Below are 16,584 nucleotides of genomic sequence, written 5' to 3'. Positions count from 1 at the left end.
GCAACCCCCGAAGGAAGTGCCTCTCGGCGAATTGATGGCAGTTTTCTCCAATCAGGGAAAGAAAATCATCCTCGGGGGGAGGTCCCTAATGAAGTCATAGAGACTTTAAAATAGAGCGGCACACTTCGTTTGTGAGAGAGTCGAACGAGCTTCTCGCCCACAGCCGTCTCAAAGTATTAGTTCTGGATTAAGGATCTTTTACGTCAACAGGGCGCCACAACAGGGCTGTGGTTGCAGGATCTTCGTTACGTCATCAATCTACGCCAGGCAGCATGGCGAAGGCCGCAGCGGGCAGTGGCCTTCTGCTGATCCGTGAGCAGTACCTGCTCGGCGCCCTCAGGGAAGGTAGAGCGTTTGGCGGGATAGCTCCTTCTTCTCTCGGGATTCCCACGTGATCCTCCCAACCCTGCCCTTAGAACCCTCACTCGGATGCCTCCTTTGCCCTCCCTGGATTAATTTATCCGTCCAGCGCTCTTACTACGATTCCCAGAATTCCCGGCAGGCAGCCATCTTGGAAAGGGACTTTGGTGCGGCCCGCTGGAGGAGGTGGCTTGGATGGGAGGCTCAGCAGGTGGCTAAGGAAGTGCCAGTATTGAGTTCACCCTGCACTCTCCTATTGCTACTATTACTGTTCCTCCTCCTAATAGTAATACTACTACTATTAGAATAGCCCCTACTGTATTTTTTAAAATGGTTATGGTGGTTTCATGGGTTTACCTATGGCTTTTTTAATTGGATTGCTATCTTTAGCCACTTAGATGAGATAAGCCACCCTACCAAAGGAATCAATAACTGAATAAATGTTCCACCTCTTCTATTTTTCTCCTTGCAATAACCCTGTTAAGTAGGACGGACAGAGTGGCCTTAAGTATATCCAAATCCAACACCGTGCATTGCCAGACTGCATGGTGTTTGGATACGAAAACCCTAGTATGAATGGTTCACGTTCCATAAGGAAGTCAAGATGACAGCCGCTAGCGTTCAATGAAAGCTTCGCTCCCTTTTTATATGCATCATGATTTTAGTCGTAGGCATCATCTTGATTTTCTTTGAGTCCCTCCGTAGAACCATGGTTAGTTGAATCCAGGGTTTGCAAAGTTTTCCTATTTAATTATGATACCAGCCCTGCACAGTTGGATAGACTGAGAGAGCAACTAATTCATCTGACTTCTGATTGAGACTTCCTACCAGTTATTCAAGCATCTCGATTATGTAATTATTTAACCTCAACTGAGGTTTTTGAGCTTGGACAACCATTTGTACCGAATACTATAGGACTTCTTGCTCGAATGTTGACCTTGATTGGACTAGTAGACTTTTAAGGTCCCTTCCAACTTTGTTATTCTGTTAATATTGGTTCACTTAGGCCTTAATTGAAAATCACAAGCTGAAAGGGGAAATGTTGATTTTTTTTTTAACGCTAATGAATTAGTTACATGCTTAGAAAGCTCTGAAAAAGTTCAAGTAATGGCTGCACTCTTCTTTGACAGTAAATCAATGATTGTCTGCTTGACAGGTGCAAAAGGGAGATGGGGCTTGCAATTCCTACGCTCCCCTTACAGATTTTGTAGTACAGGAATAATTTTGGATGACATCAACAAGCCGGTTATTGACCGAATAATCAGAGTGGATCACGCAGGCGAATATGGAGCAAATCGCATTTACGCAGGTCAGATGGCTGTCTTAGGCAGAAGTTCAGTAGGACCAGTCATTCGCGTAAGTATTTTTACTCCACTGGTTTCATTGTCCTTGTTTTGATTCTTTTTCTATACCTTAAGTTCAACTGGTAGCCAAAGTATTTTTTTTTTTACAATCACTTTATACCAAGAGTGTTGAACACAAGTCATCACACTGTCACGTGACGTATCAGGACTTCCCCCCTCTGGCTAAACCAGGTGTGATCACGTGACACATCTGGCCTGCAGGCCATGAGTTTGATATTCATAATGATTTCTGGAGTAAATCATTGTTGGCTGGAGTCCTATGTTGTTTTAACCTTAACAATGGTTGTCTTTGACTTACAGCCATTTGTTCAAAATTACAAGGGCCTGTGGGGGAGGGGGAAGCTATTTGCAACCTGTCATAGAATAGAATAGAATAGAATAGAATAGAATAGAATAGAATAGAATAGAATAGAATAGAATAGAATAATTTATTGGCCAAGTGTGATTAGACACACAAGGAATTTATCTTGGTGCAAATAGCAATAGCACTTAGACTTATATAACACTTTATAGTGCTTTACAGCCCTCTCTAAACAGTTTACAGAGTCAGCCTCTTGCCTCCAACAATTTGGGTCCTCAATTTTACCCACCTCAGAAGGATGGAAGGCTGAGTCAACCTTGAGCCTGGTGGGATTTGAACTGTCAAATTGTAGGCAGCTGGCTGCAGAAGTAGCTTGCACTACTGCACTCTAACCACTGCACCACAGAGGCTCTCAGTGTTCATAAAAGAAAAGATACATTCATCAAGAGTCAAGAATCATCAGGTACAACACTTAATGATAATCATAGGATACAATAAGTAATCAAACCATACTAGGAAACAGTCAATAAAAATCTTAAGGATACAAGCGACAAAGTTACAGTCATACAGTCACAAGTGGGAGAGGATGGGTGATCAGAAACGATGAGAAGATTAATAGTAATAGTAGTGCAGACTTTGTCAATAGTTGGACAGTGTTGATGGAATTATTTGTTTAGCAGAGTGGTGGCGTTTAGGGAAAAACTGTCCTTGTGTCTAGTTGTTCTGATGTGCAGTGCTCTATAGCGTCATTTTGAGGGAAGGAGTTGAAACAGTTTCTGTCCTGGATGTGAGGGGTCTGTAGATATTTTCACAGCCCTCTTTTTGACTCCTGCAGTATGCAGGTCCTCCATGGAAGGCAGGTTGGTAGTAATTGTTTTTTCTGTAGTCCTAATTATTCTCTGAAGTCTGTGTCTGTCTTGTTGGGTTGCAGAACTAAACCAGACACTCATTGGGCAGTTTGAGCTTTCTGCATTGGCACATTCATTGTTGTGCTTTTAAATACTCTTTATGACATCCTGCGATCATGTGACAGAAATTCAAATGTTTTGCAACCAGCTCGCGTTTACCACTCTTTGCAGCATCCTGAAGTCACTTGATCACAGTTTGAGACCTTCCCACCTTTCCGACAAAAGAATCAGCCGGGGAAACTGGATTCCCTTAAAAACCACGTGATTTCCATAAACAATTGCAGTGATTTTGCCTAACAACCACAGTAAAATAGTCATAAAAATTGCTCATGGTCACAGGGTGATTCACCGTATGATTGTCCTGATTTATGAGAGAAATTCAAGTTCCCATCAGTGATCATAAGTCAAGGACACTCTGTATGATTAGATTAGTTCTGGCATGGACTGTTGCCTGCTTCTAACCACTGTTTATTGAAATAGAGCAGTGCATGAATTCGGCTCATACGGGCTTTGTGGTGGTTCAGCAGCATTAAGAGGCTGCAGTGTGTACGTCCAGACGGAGACAGCATACAGACTTCTGAACTATCTTTGTGTTTTTGTTTTAATCCAGCAAATGTGGGAACAAGAAAAGGACCATTTGAAAAAAATGAAGGACTTGGTGGTTTTGTACAGAGTCCGTCCAACCATTTTGTTACCTCTGTGGGATGTTGCAGGTTATATGTTAGGTGAGCATTGTTGTTTCTCTTTTCCTAATATATGTATGTATGTATGTATGTATGTATGGCATTCGGCTTTGTTTGGGTATTTTCCCACGTCATAGTAGTTGTGCTTTTAAAGTTGTAGCGACGTTTCAGCAGAATCTCATCTGCCATCCTCAGGCTTCTGTATATATATGATATGTCTCCTCCCAAGCGCAGCTGTGATTTTGATGTTTTACCTTTAGGTGCTGGCACAGCTTTGCTTGGGAAAAAGGCAGCCATGGCCTGCACAGTGGCTGTGGAAGAAAGCATCGCTAGCCATTACAACAACCAGATCAGGGTCCTCGTAGAAGAAGACCCTGAGAAATACAAGGAGTTATTACAGGTATCATTATGCTAAAAAGTTACAGATATAATCTACCTTACGATACTGTTTTGGTTTAATTTAGAGCAGTTTTTTTTTCAAACTTGGCAGCTTCAAGCCCATAGCATGGTATTTGGGGAATTTTGGAAGTCCTCACACACCTTAAAAGTTCCTCAGTACGACTGAGGAATTCTGGGTATTGAAGTCCATACCCCTTAAAAAGTTTCTCAGTATGACTGAGGCATTATGGGAGTTGAAGTCCACACACCTTAAAGGGTCCTCAGTACAACTGGGGAATTATGGGGATTGAAGTCCACACCCCTTAAAAATTTCTCAATACGACTGGGGAATTATGGGAGTTGAAGCAGGTAGATGGGTGGATGGATGGATGGATTTGAGAAAGAATCTGACGGGCCAAACTTTCATAAGTTCAGCATTTACCAACATTTCACTATTGAATGAAATTTCTTAAATTTCCAGTGGAAGCAAAAGATATTCTTAACTATGTGTGGTATAAAACCTTATTGATCACTTCTGTAGCTAGAGTGCCAGCTTGCCAGTCCTCCAAAATAATGGTTGAAAGTCTGTTTTAAGAACTGATGACAAGTCCTGGTTTGGGGTCAGAGAGGGAGGCAGGAGCTGAAAACGGGCACTTGAAGAGGAGCCATATGCTCCTCTGATATTGTAGATTTTCATTTAAAGTGTATCCCCAAAATGTTGACATTTCTGGCATTTTTAAAAACGGTTTAACGTATGTTTTCTTTTCTCCCTTGACTTGCTTCTGGGATACAACTCCCACCCACCAGATCATCAAGAAATTTCGCGATGAAGAAATGCAGCATCACGACACTGGACTTGACTACGATGCTGAACTGGTAAGTTGGCAACAAACCTCCTCAGAATTTGCTTACTCAAAAGCACCCATGTGCTGGCTCAGGAATTCTGGGAGTTGAAGTCCAGTAGACCTGGTTTTATCCACCTGTGCTTGATATGTCTGTCAGGACATACTGAGAAGGGACGCGAGTTGCAAGAATTACAGCAACTGGGCCTTTTCCCACATGCAACCCTAGATCTCAAAGCATCTAAGGGTGCTTTGAATTTTCATCATGTTCGTTTTTGCTGCCTTTTCTGGAAACCCAGAAGCTGGTAGGTCTCTTCCCTGGGAACAGAGGAGCCTTCAAGGGAACTGTTTACAAAACCATCTCATGAATCCTTGTAGAATTGGAGCCATTAAGGCAGAGTTTCTTAAAATAGCATTTAACAAAATAAAAAGAGTTGGACCTTGGCGGTCTAGTCCAACCCTCTGTCCAAGCAGGAAATCCTATAACTTTCTGGACAAGATGGCTGTCGAATCTCTTCTTAAAAACCCCCAGTGATGTAGCACCCCACAACCTTTGGAGACAAGCCAGTCCACCGGTTGATTGTTCTCAGGAAATATCTCCTGAGTTTAAGCTGGATCTCTCTTTAGCGATCTTCCACCCACTCCTTGTCCTGCCCTGAGATGCTTTGGAAAATAAGCGCATCTGTTCTCCTTTGCCCTGAATAACCGGAATAGCAAAAGCAGTTTTAGTCTTGAGTTGTTGCTGGTAGCCGTTTTTTGAAGATAACGGAAAATATAAAACAGTTCTAATATTCAATGTTCTTTCTTTTTTTTCTTGCATAGACTCCGGGATATTCCATTTTGAAGAATGCTATACAAGTTGGTTGTAAAGCAGCAATATTTTTATCAGAAAGAATCTAGATTTGGCAGTGGTAGATTTATCGTAAATTAAGAGATGTTCAAGTAGAACAAAACCTTATACCTTATTGGAAAGTCTACATAGATGGGAATTCTTTTGTTTTCTTCATTGTTCCTGTCAGTTGGGGAAAAACGATGGTTACCATTTCGACTGTCTGAAATTGTTGGAAACTTGCTGGATAGGTTACACAACTGTTTTTCATATGCTTTCCACCTGAAAATGACCGTGTTTTGCTGCCATTTTTGGGGGGCCAATTGCAACATCTTTTTTCAACGAAAGGGATTCCATATAGAATAGCCATTTTGCCTTCCTTCCCAAGATACATTAACTTATTATTAAAGTTTGTACTGAAAAGCAAGTTCACACTGCTTAAAAACCAATTGTGTTTTCTAATGGAAGATTCAGGAGTAGATGCTTGTGGAAATAAATGGTGCTTCATTCCAAAGCTTTTAAGCATTATTTTTAAGCTTTTAAAAATTTTTTATTTAATAATAATAGTAGTAGTAATAATAATCCGCCAATACATCACACAGTTCTAAACACTTGGGAAGTGTTCGACTAGTGATTTGTGATGCAAAACCCAGCATAGTTATCTTGTTTGCTGTGTACACTGTCATTTTTGTGAACAACAACAACAACAACAATAATAATAATAATGGAGAACAGCTTTAGTGGGGCCGGATGTTGTAAAACATGTCAGACACATAACATGCATTGCAAGTAGTCCTCAACTTAGGACCACAATTGAGCCCAAAGCCTGTTGTTAAATGAGACAATTGAGTTTTACGACCTTTGTTGCCACAATTATTAAGTGAATCACTGCAGTTGTTAACTTAGTCACACGGTCATTAAGTGAATCTGGCTTCCCTATGGACTTTGCTTGTCAGGTTACAAAAGGGAGACCACATGACCCCGGGACACTGCACCCGTCACAAATATGAGTCAGTGTCTGAATTTTGATCACAGGGATGCTGCAACATGTGAAAAACGGGCGTAAGTCATTTCAGTGCCGTTTTAACTTCAAACGGTCACTAAACATCATAAATCAAGGACTATCTGTGTAGCCTACTACACCTAACATTTTATTATTGTGGTTTATTGCACAGTTGTACAGATGTTTAGATTGGATTTGGCATTTTTAATCCACTTAATTAACAGTATTTAACTAACTTTATTGCCACTTTAAACATACACCGATCGGTATACATGAAAATGAAATTTCGTTGCATATAGCAGCTCTCAGAGTCACCACCTCCAATATACACTACATCAGGGGTGTCAAACTAGATTTCATTCAAGCCTGATGGACTTCAACTCCCAGAATTCCTCAGCCAGCAGTTCTGGGGGGTTGAAGTCTGGACCTGGCTGGGGAATACTGGGAGTTGAAGTCCAGACGTGGCTGGGGAATTCTGGGAGTTGAAGTCCGCCAGGCTTAAAGTTGCCAAGGTTGGAGACTCCCGTCCTAGGCAAGAGATCTGATTGCTGGCAGATTTCTGCCCTTGGAAACCAGATGTCCCCCCCTCTCTCCATAGAGAGGGTGGAAATCCTGGTTTGTTTGGGCATCCTGGCTTCTCCCTCCCTCCCTCTAGCCAACGCCCAGGACAAATCCACGCCCAGTTCCTTTGCTCCCTCTTTCCTCCTCCTCTTCTTAGCCGCCGCCTCCTATTCCTCTCCTGCGCTTCTCCCGCCCGGGACAGTCCTGGATCCAAGCCGAGGGGGCGACCCAGGGCCCGTCCCTTCGGGTCCCACCGCCCCTTCCTCCTCCTCCTCCTCCATCCCAGACTTTGGCATTTCCTCTGAGCTCATCCACTAAGTGACGCGCCGCGTTCCCCACTCGGAAGAGGAAGCGAGGGGAAAAAAAAAAAAGTTTTTGCAGAAGTTGGCTACTTCTGCAAGCGACGCGAGCAGCGGCGAGATAGCAAGCGGCGTCCGGCCCCAGGACGACGGAGGGGGACCGGGACTGACGAAGCCCCAGCCCCCGACGACGGGGACCCACAACGGTGAGTGGCCGCCCGTCGCTTCCTCCGAGCCGTTAAGCCCTGGGGACATCTCGCTTGGGCGCCCGCGGGCGCCCGGCCAACAAAAAGAAAGGTTGCAGAGTCCGGACACCGATACCCTCCCCCCAGCCCGTCTCACGGGAGGGCCGTCTGTCGGGGCCGAGGGAAGAGGAAGAGAGGGGGCTGTCCTGCCCCGTCGAAAGCTGCCGGACCCCCCCAAAAAGCCGCGGCGATGGGTTGAAACGCTGCCAGCCCGGAGCGAAGCAGCAACAGCAGCAGCGACGGCGGTGGCGGGTTTGCAAGCAACAGCAGCGCCGAGCTCGACGGGCGATGCATGAAGCCGGCCTTCCCCGAGGGACCTCCTCGCCTCCCCGCCGCCCCTGAAGGACCCCCGCCACATGGCCGTCTACAGGCTCAACGTGCGCGTCTTCTGGCCGCTCCTGACCTGCGCGTGCACCGTCCTGGTCTGCCTGTTGCAAGCGCTGCGCGGCAAGGCCGGCCCGACGGGCGGAGAAACGGGCTGGCCGCTGCCGTCGCTGCTGCGAGGGCTGCCGGTTCCTCCGCTGCTGCTGCTGTTGCTCTTGCTGGCCGCGCTGGGCTTGGGCGGGCGGGCTTGGTGGACGGCGCGGCAGCAGCAGCAGCAGCAGCAGCGACGGCGGCGGCTGAAAGGCGGCTCGATCGGCAGCCCCGGCGCTTCCAGCGGACGGGAAGCCCGGCGCCGCGCCTTGCTGGACGGCTTCTACGAGACGCGGCTGCGGCTCTCGCCCCACGTGCTGGGCCACAGCAAAGCCCACGTCAGCCTGGTGGTGGGCGAGCTGGTGCGCGCCGGCAAGGCGGCCGGCCGGCTGTCCCTGCGCGGGGATGTCGTCCAAGTGGGCAGCGCTTACGAGCAACACAAGGTGGGCAGCCCCGACGCCTTCGACGTGCTGGTGCCGCTGCGTCTGCCGCCCCGGCTGGAGCTGCGCGCCCTGCCTTGCGCTCCGGAGGAACAGCAACCCGGGGGGCGGCGGGGCGCTTTCCTCTGCGTTTTGCGCGTCGCCGAAGGCGCGCAAGGTTCCCCGAGCCGGCCTCTGTGCGTGGCTGCAAGCCAGGGCGAGGCGGACGGGGCGTCCCTGCTGTCGGCGGCGCTGGTGGCCCGCTGGTTCCAGGCGCAAGTGCAGCGCTGCCTTTGCGCCGTGCGCGCCCGCCTGCAAGAGCGTTGCCGGGTGCAATTGGCCGTAGGCGCTGCGCCCTGCCCGCTGGCTTTGCAGATCGCGCCCCGCTCGGATTACGTCTGTTGCCACCTCTCCCTGACCGTCCACCTCACCCCGGCCATCCCGCTGGGCGAGGGGCTCTACCTCACCCCCTGGGTTGGCCTCCAGCCTTCAACGGCCCCCCAACTGGGCACTTTCTGGACCCTCAACCTCTCCAAAGCCGAGCAGCGCTTGCTGGCCTGGCTGCGGGACCAACTCCTGCCCGACTCCTGCCACCTGAAATGTTTGCAGATCCTCAAGGGGCTGAGGGAGCTGGGGAGCCGTGCCCTGGAGCCCCCCTGGGCTGCCCAGTGGGACCGGGTCCTCTCCTCCTACGTCCTCAAGACGGCGCTTTTCTGGGTGCTCCTACGTATCCCGTGGCAAGCTTGGGAGGACCAGTTCTTGGTGGCCCGGCTGGAGGACGTGGTCCTTTTTCTGGTGCAGGCTCTGCAGCGAGGGAGGCTGGCCCACCTGTTTCTGGGGAACCCTCACCTGCCCGAAATCCTCAGCTTGCCCAAATTCGTCAAGGAAGCCTCTCCGGTGAACCTGCTGGCTGATTTTGAGCGTCCCACTTTGGAGAAAGTGGCCTCGCAGCTGCTGAGCGTCTGGAAGCAGGCACCCAGGATCATCCGGGTGTACGGTGGCCCCAGGTACCGAAAGCAGAACCTCACCTGAGGCTCTTCCTTTACCCCTCGCCAGCCTGGACTTTGCACCCCCCCCCAAAAAAAATGAAGGTTGAGTTGCCATATATTCCCCAAGACAAATTTTGGATTTGGGGCTTTAGGATGGGGAGCTCCATTCAAGGACATCTGAAGGACCTTGTCTAGGAGCAAGAAAGACTGTCTACATCGGACTTTTGGTCTTAAGAGTTGGAGCCATGAGTTCCAATCCTGCGTGGAACTCGGGTGCTGGATCAGTTTTGGGGTGTTCTTTTTACCAGCCGGTCGGACACTTCAGGGGTTTGCTGGAAGGGAGGGAAGGATGGAAAGAACATCTTGGGGTTCACCAAAGTTCTAAGAGGGCAGGATTGGTCCTCACCACTCATGACTGATTCTGGCTTCTTCCGCTCAGGGTTTCTGCCTTCGTCAACCAAGGCAGGCAAAAAAAAATGTCCAAGCCGCTTTTCGGTGGGTTCAAAAGGGCAGTTCTTGATAGGGAAAAGTTGAGAGTTTCTACTTGGGGAAATCTCAGGCTATGATGACTCATTCTCCTGGGTGGATGTTCTTTGGAGAACAATATTTCCCAGCCAAGTTAGGAATCTTGAGCAGGCATTAGTGCTTTGGCATTTTGCCCAGGGTCTGACGGACTGCGGCCCTGATATGGGTCTGCTTATTATGGGATGGAGTAGAAGAGAAGGAAACACAGCCTCGTTCAGTTTACAGGGAGTCCTCCACGTACAGCCATTCCGTTAGTGACTGTTTGAGGTAACGACAGTCCTGAACAAAGCAACTTTTCCACATTTACGACGGTGGCAGCATCCTCTGGGTGACCTGTTCAAAATTTGGATGCTTGGCCGTTGGTTCATATTTATGAAGGCCCCTTCTGACCAGCAAAGTCAGTGGGGGGAATTCAGATTCACTTAATAACCGTGTTATTAATTTAAGAACTGCAGTGATCCGCTTAACAACGGTGGCAAGAAAGCTTGTAAGATTGGGCAAAACTTACTTCGTAACTGTCTTGCTTAGCAACAGACAGCTGAGGCACAATTGTTGGTTGTAAGAGGGGACTTCCCTACAGGAATTATGGCCACAAGTTATGTTGGTCCTTAAGTAGATGACCGTGTCCAATGTTAGAACCTTTTTTTCCAGGGTTCTTTAAACAATCACGACAATTGTAAAGCTTAACCCATTGTCCATAAGTAAACTTAACATCATACATACATCATCATCACGTGACTGCAGGACATGCAAACAGTTGTAAATGCAGGCTGAATCCTGAGCGCCCAAAATTCAGTCGCATACAGCTGTCAGAATTTTAAATCCAGTTCATATGTACCTTTTGGGGGCTCCGTTATAACTTTGAATGGTTGCTAAGCAGTTGGTTGTAAGTCAAGAACTACTTGTGCTCCTTTGAGAGCAGTCATCTTAACAAATGTGAGTATACTAGTTCAGGATGATGGGAGCTCAGATTCGGCATACCAGGAGTGTGCCCAGTTGGTGGAAACTCCTTAAGGCAGGGGTATCCAACCTTGGAAACCTTAAGATTTGTGGACTTCAACTCCCAGAATTCCCCAGGGGAATTCTGGGAGCTGAAGTTCACAAGTCTTAAAGTTGCCAAGGTTGGAGACTCTTGTTCTAAGGGACTTAATACCAATGTGTATTTGGAGACCAAAATTAATAGCACTTTATTTTCATGAAAAGGGTTTTTTGTTTTATTTTTTGGCGTTGCCAAGGCTGTGTGAAATTTTCTGAAGCATTTGGACATTAATTAAAATAACTATAAAAGGAGACATTCAGCTTGCTAATCGGTTGCCTTCTTTTAAAAAGACAGATTCCAAACACGACTTCCTCATGCAATATTATATGTCAGTTGGAAAGCACTAATTATACCCTTAATGGGAGTCTTTGAATAAAAACTGACCTCCAGCCCGTCACTGAGGAGATTTGGACGGAGACTTCTGCCATTTGTTATTCTGGTGAATCCCTTGATATTTGGCCACATCGACACTTTTCCCAGATTTAAAACAAAAACAACAACAACCCAGGAAACGGGAGACTTAAATCCTTCCTATCGGTGGTGACAAATTGAACTTGCAAAGGATGTGAAATTTTTCAGTAGGTAAAAAATGTTTCTGGCAGTGCAAATTCCATTTAGTTCAGTCTGTGTGCCAAGAATCAGATCTGTAAAGACTATTGTATAAGGCCTTGTAGAGCAATCTGTAGACTGCAGATTGAGACATCCAAAATACATCTTTTTCACACACAAAAAATTATGTAATGCCACCACTTAGTTGCCAAATGTTGAAAATCATCTCTTTATTTCTCTTTCTCTCTCTCTTTCTCTCTCTCTCTTAAAAGAGTAAACCTCCTCCCCCCCTCTCTCTCTCTCACACACACACACACACAATTTCACAGGACCCAGCACACATTTTGAAAGGAAGTTTGAGTTCTACACTGCAGTCTGAAGTGTACCGTACAACATGATGACTTTCAAAATTGCCTTTATCTCAAGTGCCTCCTGCTAAGGTACGAAATATGGGGTGAGGGGGAATTCCAAAAAGAGAGAGAAATCTCCATTGGTAAGGGTTGCAGTTGGTTTCACCCAAGGAAGTGGAATCAGAAAGACAGGTGTGTACAGCGTTAAGACAGTTTGTGAGATCTCAAATGACTTAAGGTTGAGAATGTTGAAGGTGGTGTTGAAGTGGAAGTCCTAGGACCGGCTAGTTGGCTGGCATTTCTTGGTGGGGCAAGACAGTTGATGAAATGAGAAGTGGTTGTGGGTCCAAACATTTGCCAGAAGGTAGCAGGTGCTAAGAAGGGATTATTTTTCCCAAGTGTGGAATTTCTGAAGCTGGAACAACTACTGAACAAATCTAATGGGTTGTTGTTGTTTTTTCATCAACTACAAATCTTAACTTGCTTTGAAGTGTTTTTTTCTGACTTACGGGCCCTAACCTTTTTTGGGTTGGGTCCTCATTATTGAGATTATGGATAGTTATGCCAGGTAGATGTGTAGAATGCATGAACTCATGAAATACACACCCTCGGGTTGGTTGAACGGATGTGAAAGTTGGAAAAGAAACGCCTGGAACGTGACAGAGAGGTGAGGAAACAAGGTTGAAGAAACGGTTGAAGGAAGGAGAGCGAGAAGAACATGTGCAAAATCTACGTTGGAGGATAGTTTGTGAAATATTGGCTAAGAATTCAAGTAGTCCTCAATGTACAAACACAACTGAGCCCAAAATGTATGTTGTTTAAGCGACAAAATTGTGAAGGGAGTGTCGCCCCATTTTACAACTTCTCTTGCCACTAAGCTGTTCAATTAGTAACACGGTTCTTGAGTGAATCTGGTTTCTCCATCGACTTGGCTTGACAGAAGTTTGCAAAAGTTTATACGAGGTGCAATGACAATAAAGTAAACCAAACTAAACTAAAAGCGTGATTCTGGGACACTTCAGCCGTCATAAATGTGAATCAGTTGCCAAGCATCTGATTGTAAATCTCGTGACCTTGGGGAATGCTGCGACGGTTGTTAAGTGTGAAAAATGGTCCTCAAACAGTCACTAAACAAACCACTGTAGGTCGAAGGCTACCTGTAACGCATTTCTGGGTCATTGGTCCTGGGCTAAACCAGGGGTCTCTCAACTGTGGCAATTTTAAGATATGTTTAACCCGGCACCAAAAAAGGTTGTGAAAATTGGATCGGTCACATGACTGACCCATTTTACAACATACGACTAATAAGACAGGCACCATTAGAGTCGTATGTCGAGGACTAGCTGTATAGTCCAGATCAGGAAAACCGAGCTGGGTTTAATTCATGTTTTATCTACATCTGCATTCTTCTAACAGCCGTGGCCTGGTTTCTCCGAGATCATCTCCATGGCTGTTTCTCTATGTTGAGAATTTATTTTGTGTCTCTCCTGAGGGGCTTGTTATTATTATTATTTTTTGAGGTTGCAGTATTTTTCGAGTTGTTTTCTTGGTGGTGTTCTCCATTTGGCAAAGTTCCCTCACGATTATGTGCCTTTGGGGTGGAAACGGGTGTGTGGGAAGCCACACACCAACAACAACGGTGCAAGAAAAGTTGTGAAGGTGTGGGAGCTTCATCCCTGGAGAAGCTTTGAAGGAGAGAGAGGACTGCATCTGTCAGAAATGGCGTAGGGTCTCTGGTTTGGGCGGGGGTTGGACTAGATGACCTACAAAGGTCCCTTCCAACGGTTCTGAAAAACACCTTTGCACACATTTTGGGCTGCTGGTCACTAAATCACCGCAAGAACCTCACATCCCCTTTCGAAGAAAATTTGAAATTCTCCATCACCGGTTTGGAAAGGGGCAAAGCGTTGTGTTTTTCTGCCTGTGCGTGTGTAATTTTTGCACAGGTTTACTAAAAGTTTAAATCGTATAGGAAAAAACGCTTTTCCAGTGAGTATTTTAAAAGCACATTTTCACAGCATGCTTCATCCTTGGCAAGCAATACACCGATATATTTTCCCACTTTTCCCCCCCGTCTCTTTCTTTTCAACCATTCCTCCAGATTTAATTTAATCGGGATGAGTCACCCGTCAATCTCTGAGGAAATTCATCATCAAGGGTTATTACGGGTAGGTTTACCAAGCTTTGAGCTGATAGACTTATTTATTCAGCTATCCCAGGGTCTAATAAGGCACATTCCTCTTTAATTGCAAGAGCCATCCGAGGTAACACAAGATTTCAGACGCTGGAGCTGCTGCTTGCGGCTTTTCAAAGTGCCGTCTGATCTATACCGTGTGTTTCTGAAACACTGAAATATATACGAGGCTTCGCCTCACAGCCGCGAACCAACATAAAGTACAAATCGACCATCATCTTTTAAAGACCCCATAATCCCTTACAGGGTGGAGTCTAGGACAACTGAATATGGAGTTGAGTGTTTACTGGCCAGATGCCCTTCCTGTCACCAGTGCGGAGCTTTCCCCCCCCCAACAGATATATTCTCTTTGTGCCCAGAGAGATAAAAGTACATTTAGATGTCTGTATTTTATTGGGAGCAAATGCATCAAAGCAGGGAGGCTTCTGAACGAACGTGCATACAATTGCGTGGTTAAGATGGTTGGCAAACGCTGCAAAGGGTGATCGAGGATTTTTTTAAATTGAGGGACAGGTACTCCTCGACTTATGACCATAATTGAGGCCCAAATTTCTCCTTGCTCAGTGAGACATTCGTTGAGTGGTCATAAGTCACCTTTTTTTCAGTGCCGTTGTAATTTTCGGTCACTAAATGAACTGTTGTAAGTAGAGGACTACCCGTACAAGCTTTTCATGAAAAGCTGGTTCTCTAACCAGATTGCTTCCGTTTGCTAAATGATTAAGGTACGCAGCAGTAGTTTTGGTTGCCTGAATTTGAAGTACTGGATTCGTTTAGTGAGCATTCAAAGTTACAACGGCACTGAAAAAAGTCACTTATGACCGTTTTTCACACATACATGCAACTGTGGCAAGCAACCCTGGGTGTCAACTCATAAAATATTTCTATGGTCTTTGTAGAGTTGCCAACAGGAAGGGGGGAGCAGTGCAGCAGCTTGCAAAATCGAAACTGCATTCCATAAATGTTTTCAAAGATAGTTTCTAGGTGACTGAAGTTCCTGCCATGCAAAAGCATGTTCACACTTAGGATTTTTGGAGTCCCTGTTTTTGCCTTCCTGATGGGGATGCTCGAAATAAAATTGCTGAAGGAGGAATAAAACTTGCAAGGCTGCTCAATTGTCTATAAAGTTTGGGCGAGGAGAAAACTTGCATTTAATGTTAATCCGAGCCATGTTATTTTTAAATGCACTTTCATTGATTTTTGTAAAAGGACAACATTGATCCGAAGCTTGTCCCTAATAATAAAAACGCACTCTGGAGATTTTTGTGCCCCGGTTATTTTCTGAAGAGCTGCTCATCTTGATGGACACAAAACGTCACCAGCTGTAACCATCATAACAAAAACCTCTTTTAAAGTCTGCGCTTCTCTCGGAAGAAGTTTGCTTTTAAGGTTGGAGTTATCAGAAGGATATTTTTAGTCTCTCAAAAGACTTCTACCCATGTCTCCCCAAAAATAAGACCCTGTCTTGTATTTTTTTTTTTTTTTTGCCACCAAAAAAGGCACCAGGTCTTATTTTAGGGGGATGTCATCTACTGACTAACCTCACTTGAATGTGTTGCTCCCCGGCCTCCTTTTCATTGTCAGAGGCCTTCAAGAACCTCTTCTTCTGCAGCTGTCAAAGCTTTCCTGAAGTCTCTGCAGCCAATAACAGCTCCGAATCAATCCAGAGCTTTCTTATCAGACAGAGGCCTCTAGAAAAGACTTGCCGGCTGCAGAAGAAATGGACTGGCAAGGCGTTCGTCAGGGTGTGCGAGGTCTGGCTACAACAGTTCACTCCCCCTCGTCAACCTAGCTTAATTTTTACCCTGCACTCTGGAGTGGGAGGGATCTTAATTAGGGCTTATTTTGGGGGTGATGGTAGGGCTTATATTGGGCACGCGTGTAAAAATCAAGCTAGGACTTACTTTCAGGGTAGGTCATATTTTCAGGGAAACGGTAATTGTTCAGCACCCACTAAACACCGACTTTGTAAGTAGTTGATCGAGGTGAGGCTGCAATGAATGTAAGGAACACCAGATCAGATCAAAAGACCCTTGCCAACTATTTTACTCCAAGAAGGGCCTAAGGAAAGGTAAAAAATTTTTGGTAGGTTGGCTTTTTATATATATTGTGTTATTTTTTTCCCTAGAGTCAGGAAAACGTGTAGATCTTAAATCTGAACTTTTTTTCTTAGGCGTAGTTCTAGAAAACTTAGATAAAGTGTATATTTAATATTGCATATATTAACAGCAGCGAGGATTGTATTTGTGCAGTATTGTAAAAAGGAAGAAATAACACTAGATGAAGAGATAATTAAGAAGATATTGGACTGTGCAGGCATGGACAGACTTACACT

General features: G+C 45.7%; 2 protein-coding genes across 2 annotated transcripts; both read left to right on the top strand.

The window, feature by feature from the left end:
• The first annotated feature begins 214 nt into the window (after positions 1-214).
• On the top strand, positions 215-6,179 carry COQ7 (coenzyme Q7, hydroxylase). Its single transcript, XM_026704247.2, has 6 exons — positions 215-345; positions 1,517-1,716; positions 3,544-3,658; positions 3,877-4,016; positions 4,802-4,870; positions 5,659-6,179. The coding sequence occupies exons 1-6, from the start codon at positions 273-275 to the stop codon at positions 5,734-5,736; spliced, it is 675 nt and encodes a 224-aa protein (XP_026560032.1). The 5' UTR covers positions 215-272; the 3' UTR covers positions 5,737-6,179.
• Positions 6,180-7,389: 1,210 nt separating this feature from the next.
• ITPRIPL2 (ITPRIP like 2) lies at positions 7,390-15,507 on the top strand. The gene has a single exon (XM_087942097.1). It carries the CDS (start codon positions 8,130-8,132, stop codon positions 9,636-9,638), a length of 1,509 nt encoding a protein of 502 aa, XP_087798223.1. The 5' UTR covers positions 7,390-8,129; the 3' UTR covers positions 9,639-15,507.
• The last annotated feature ends 1,077 nt before the right edge of the window (positions 15,508-16,584 follow it).

The sequence above is a fragment of the Pseudonaja textilis genome, chromosome 14 (assembly GCF_049901715.1).
Source record: "Pseudonaja textilis isolate UNSWEBS1 chromosome 14, rPseTex1.2, whole genome shotgun sequence".
NCBI classification, from domain to species: Eukaryota; Metazoa; Chordata; class Lepidosauria; order Squamata; family Elapidae; genus Pseudonaja; species Pseudonaja textilis.
The sequence above is the reverse complement of the archived record's forward strand: the minus strand, read 5'-3'. Positions and strand labels throughout refer to the sequence as shown.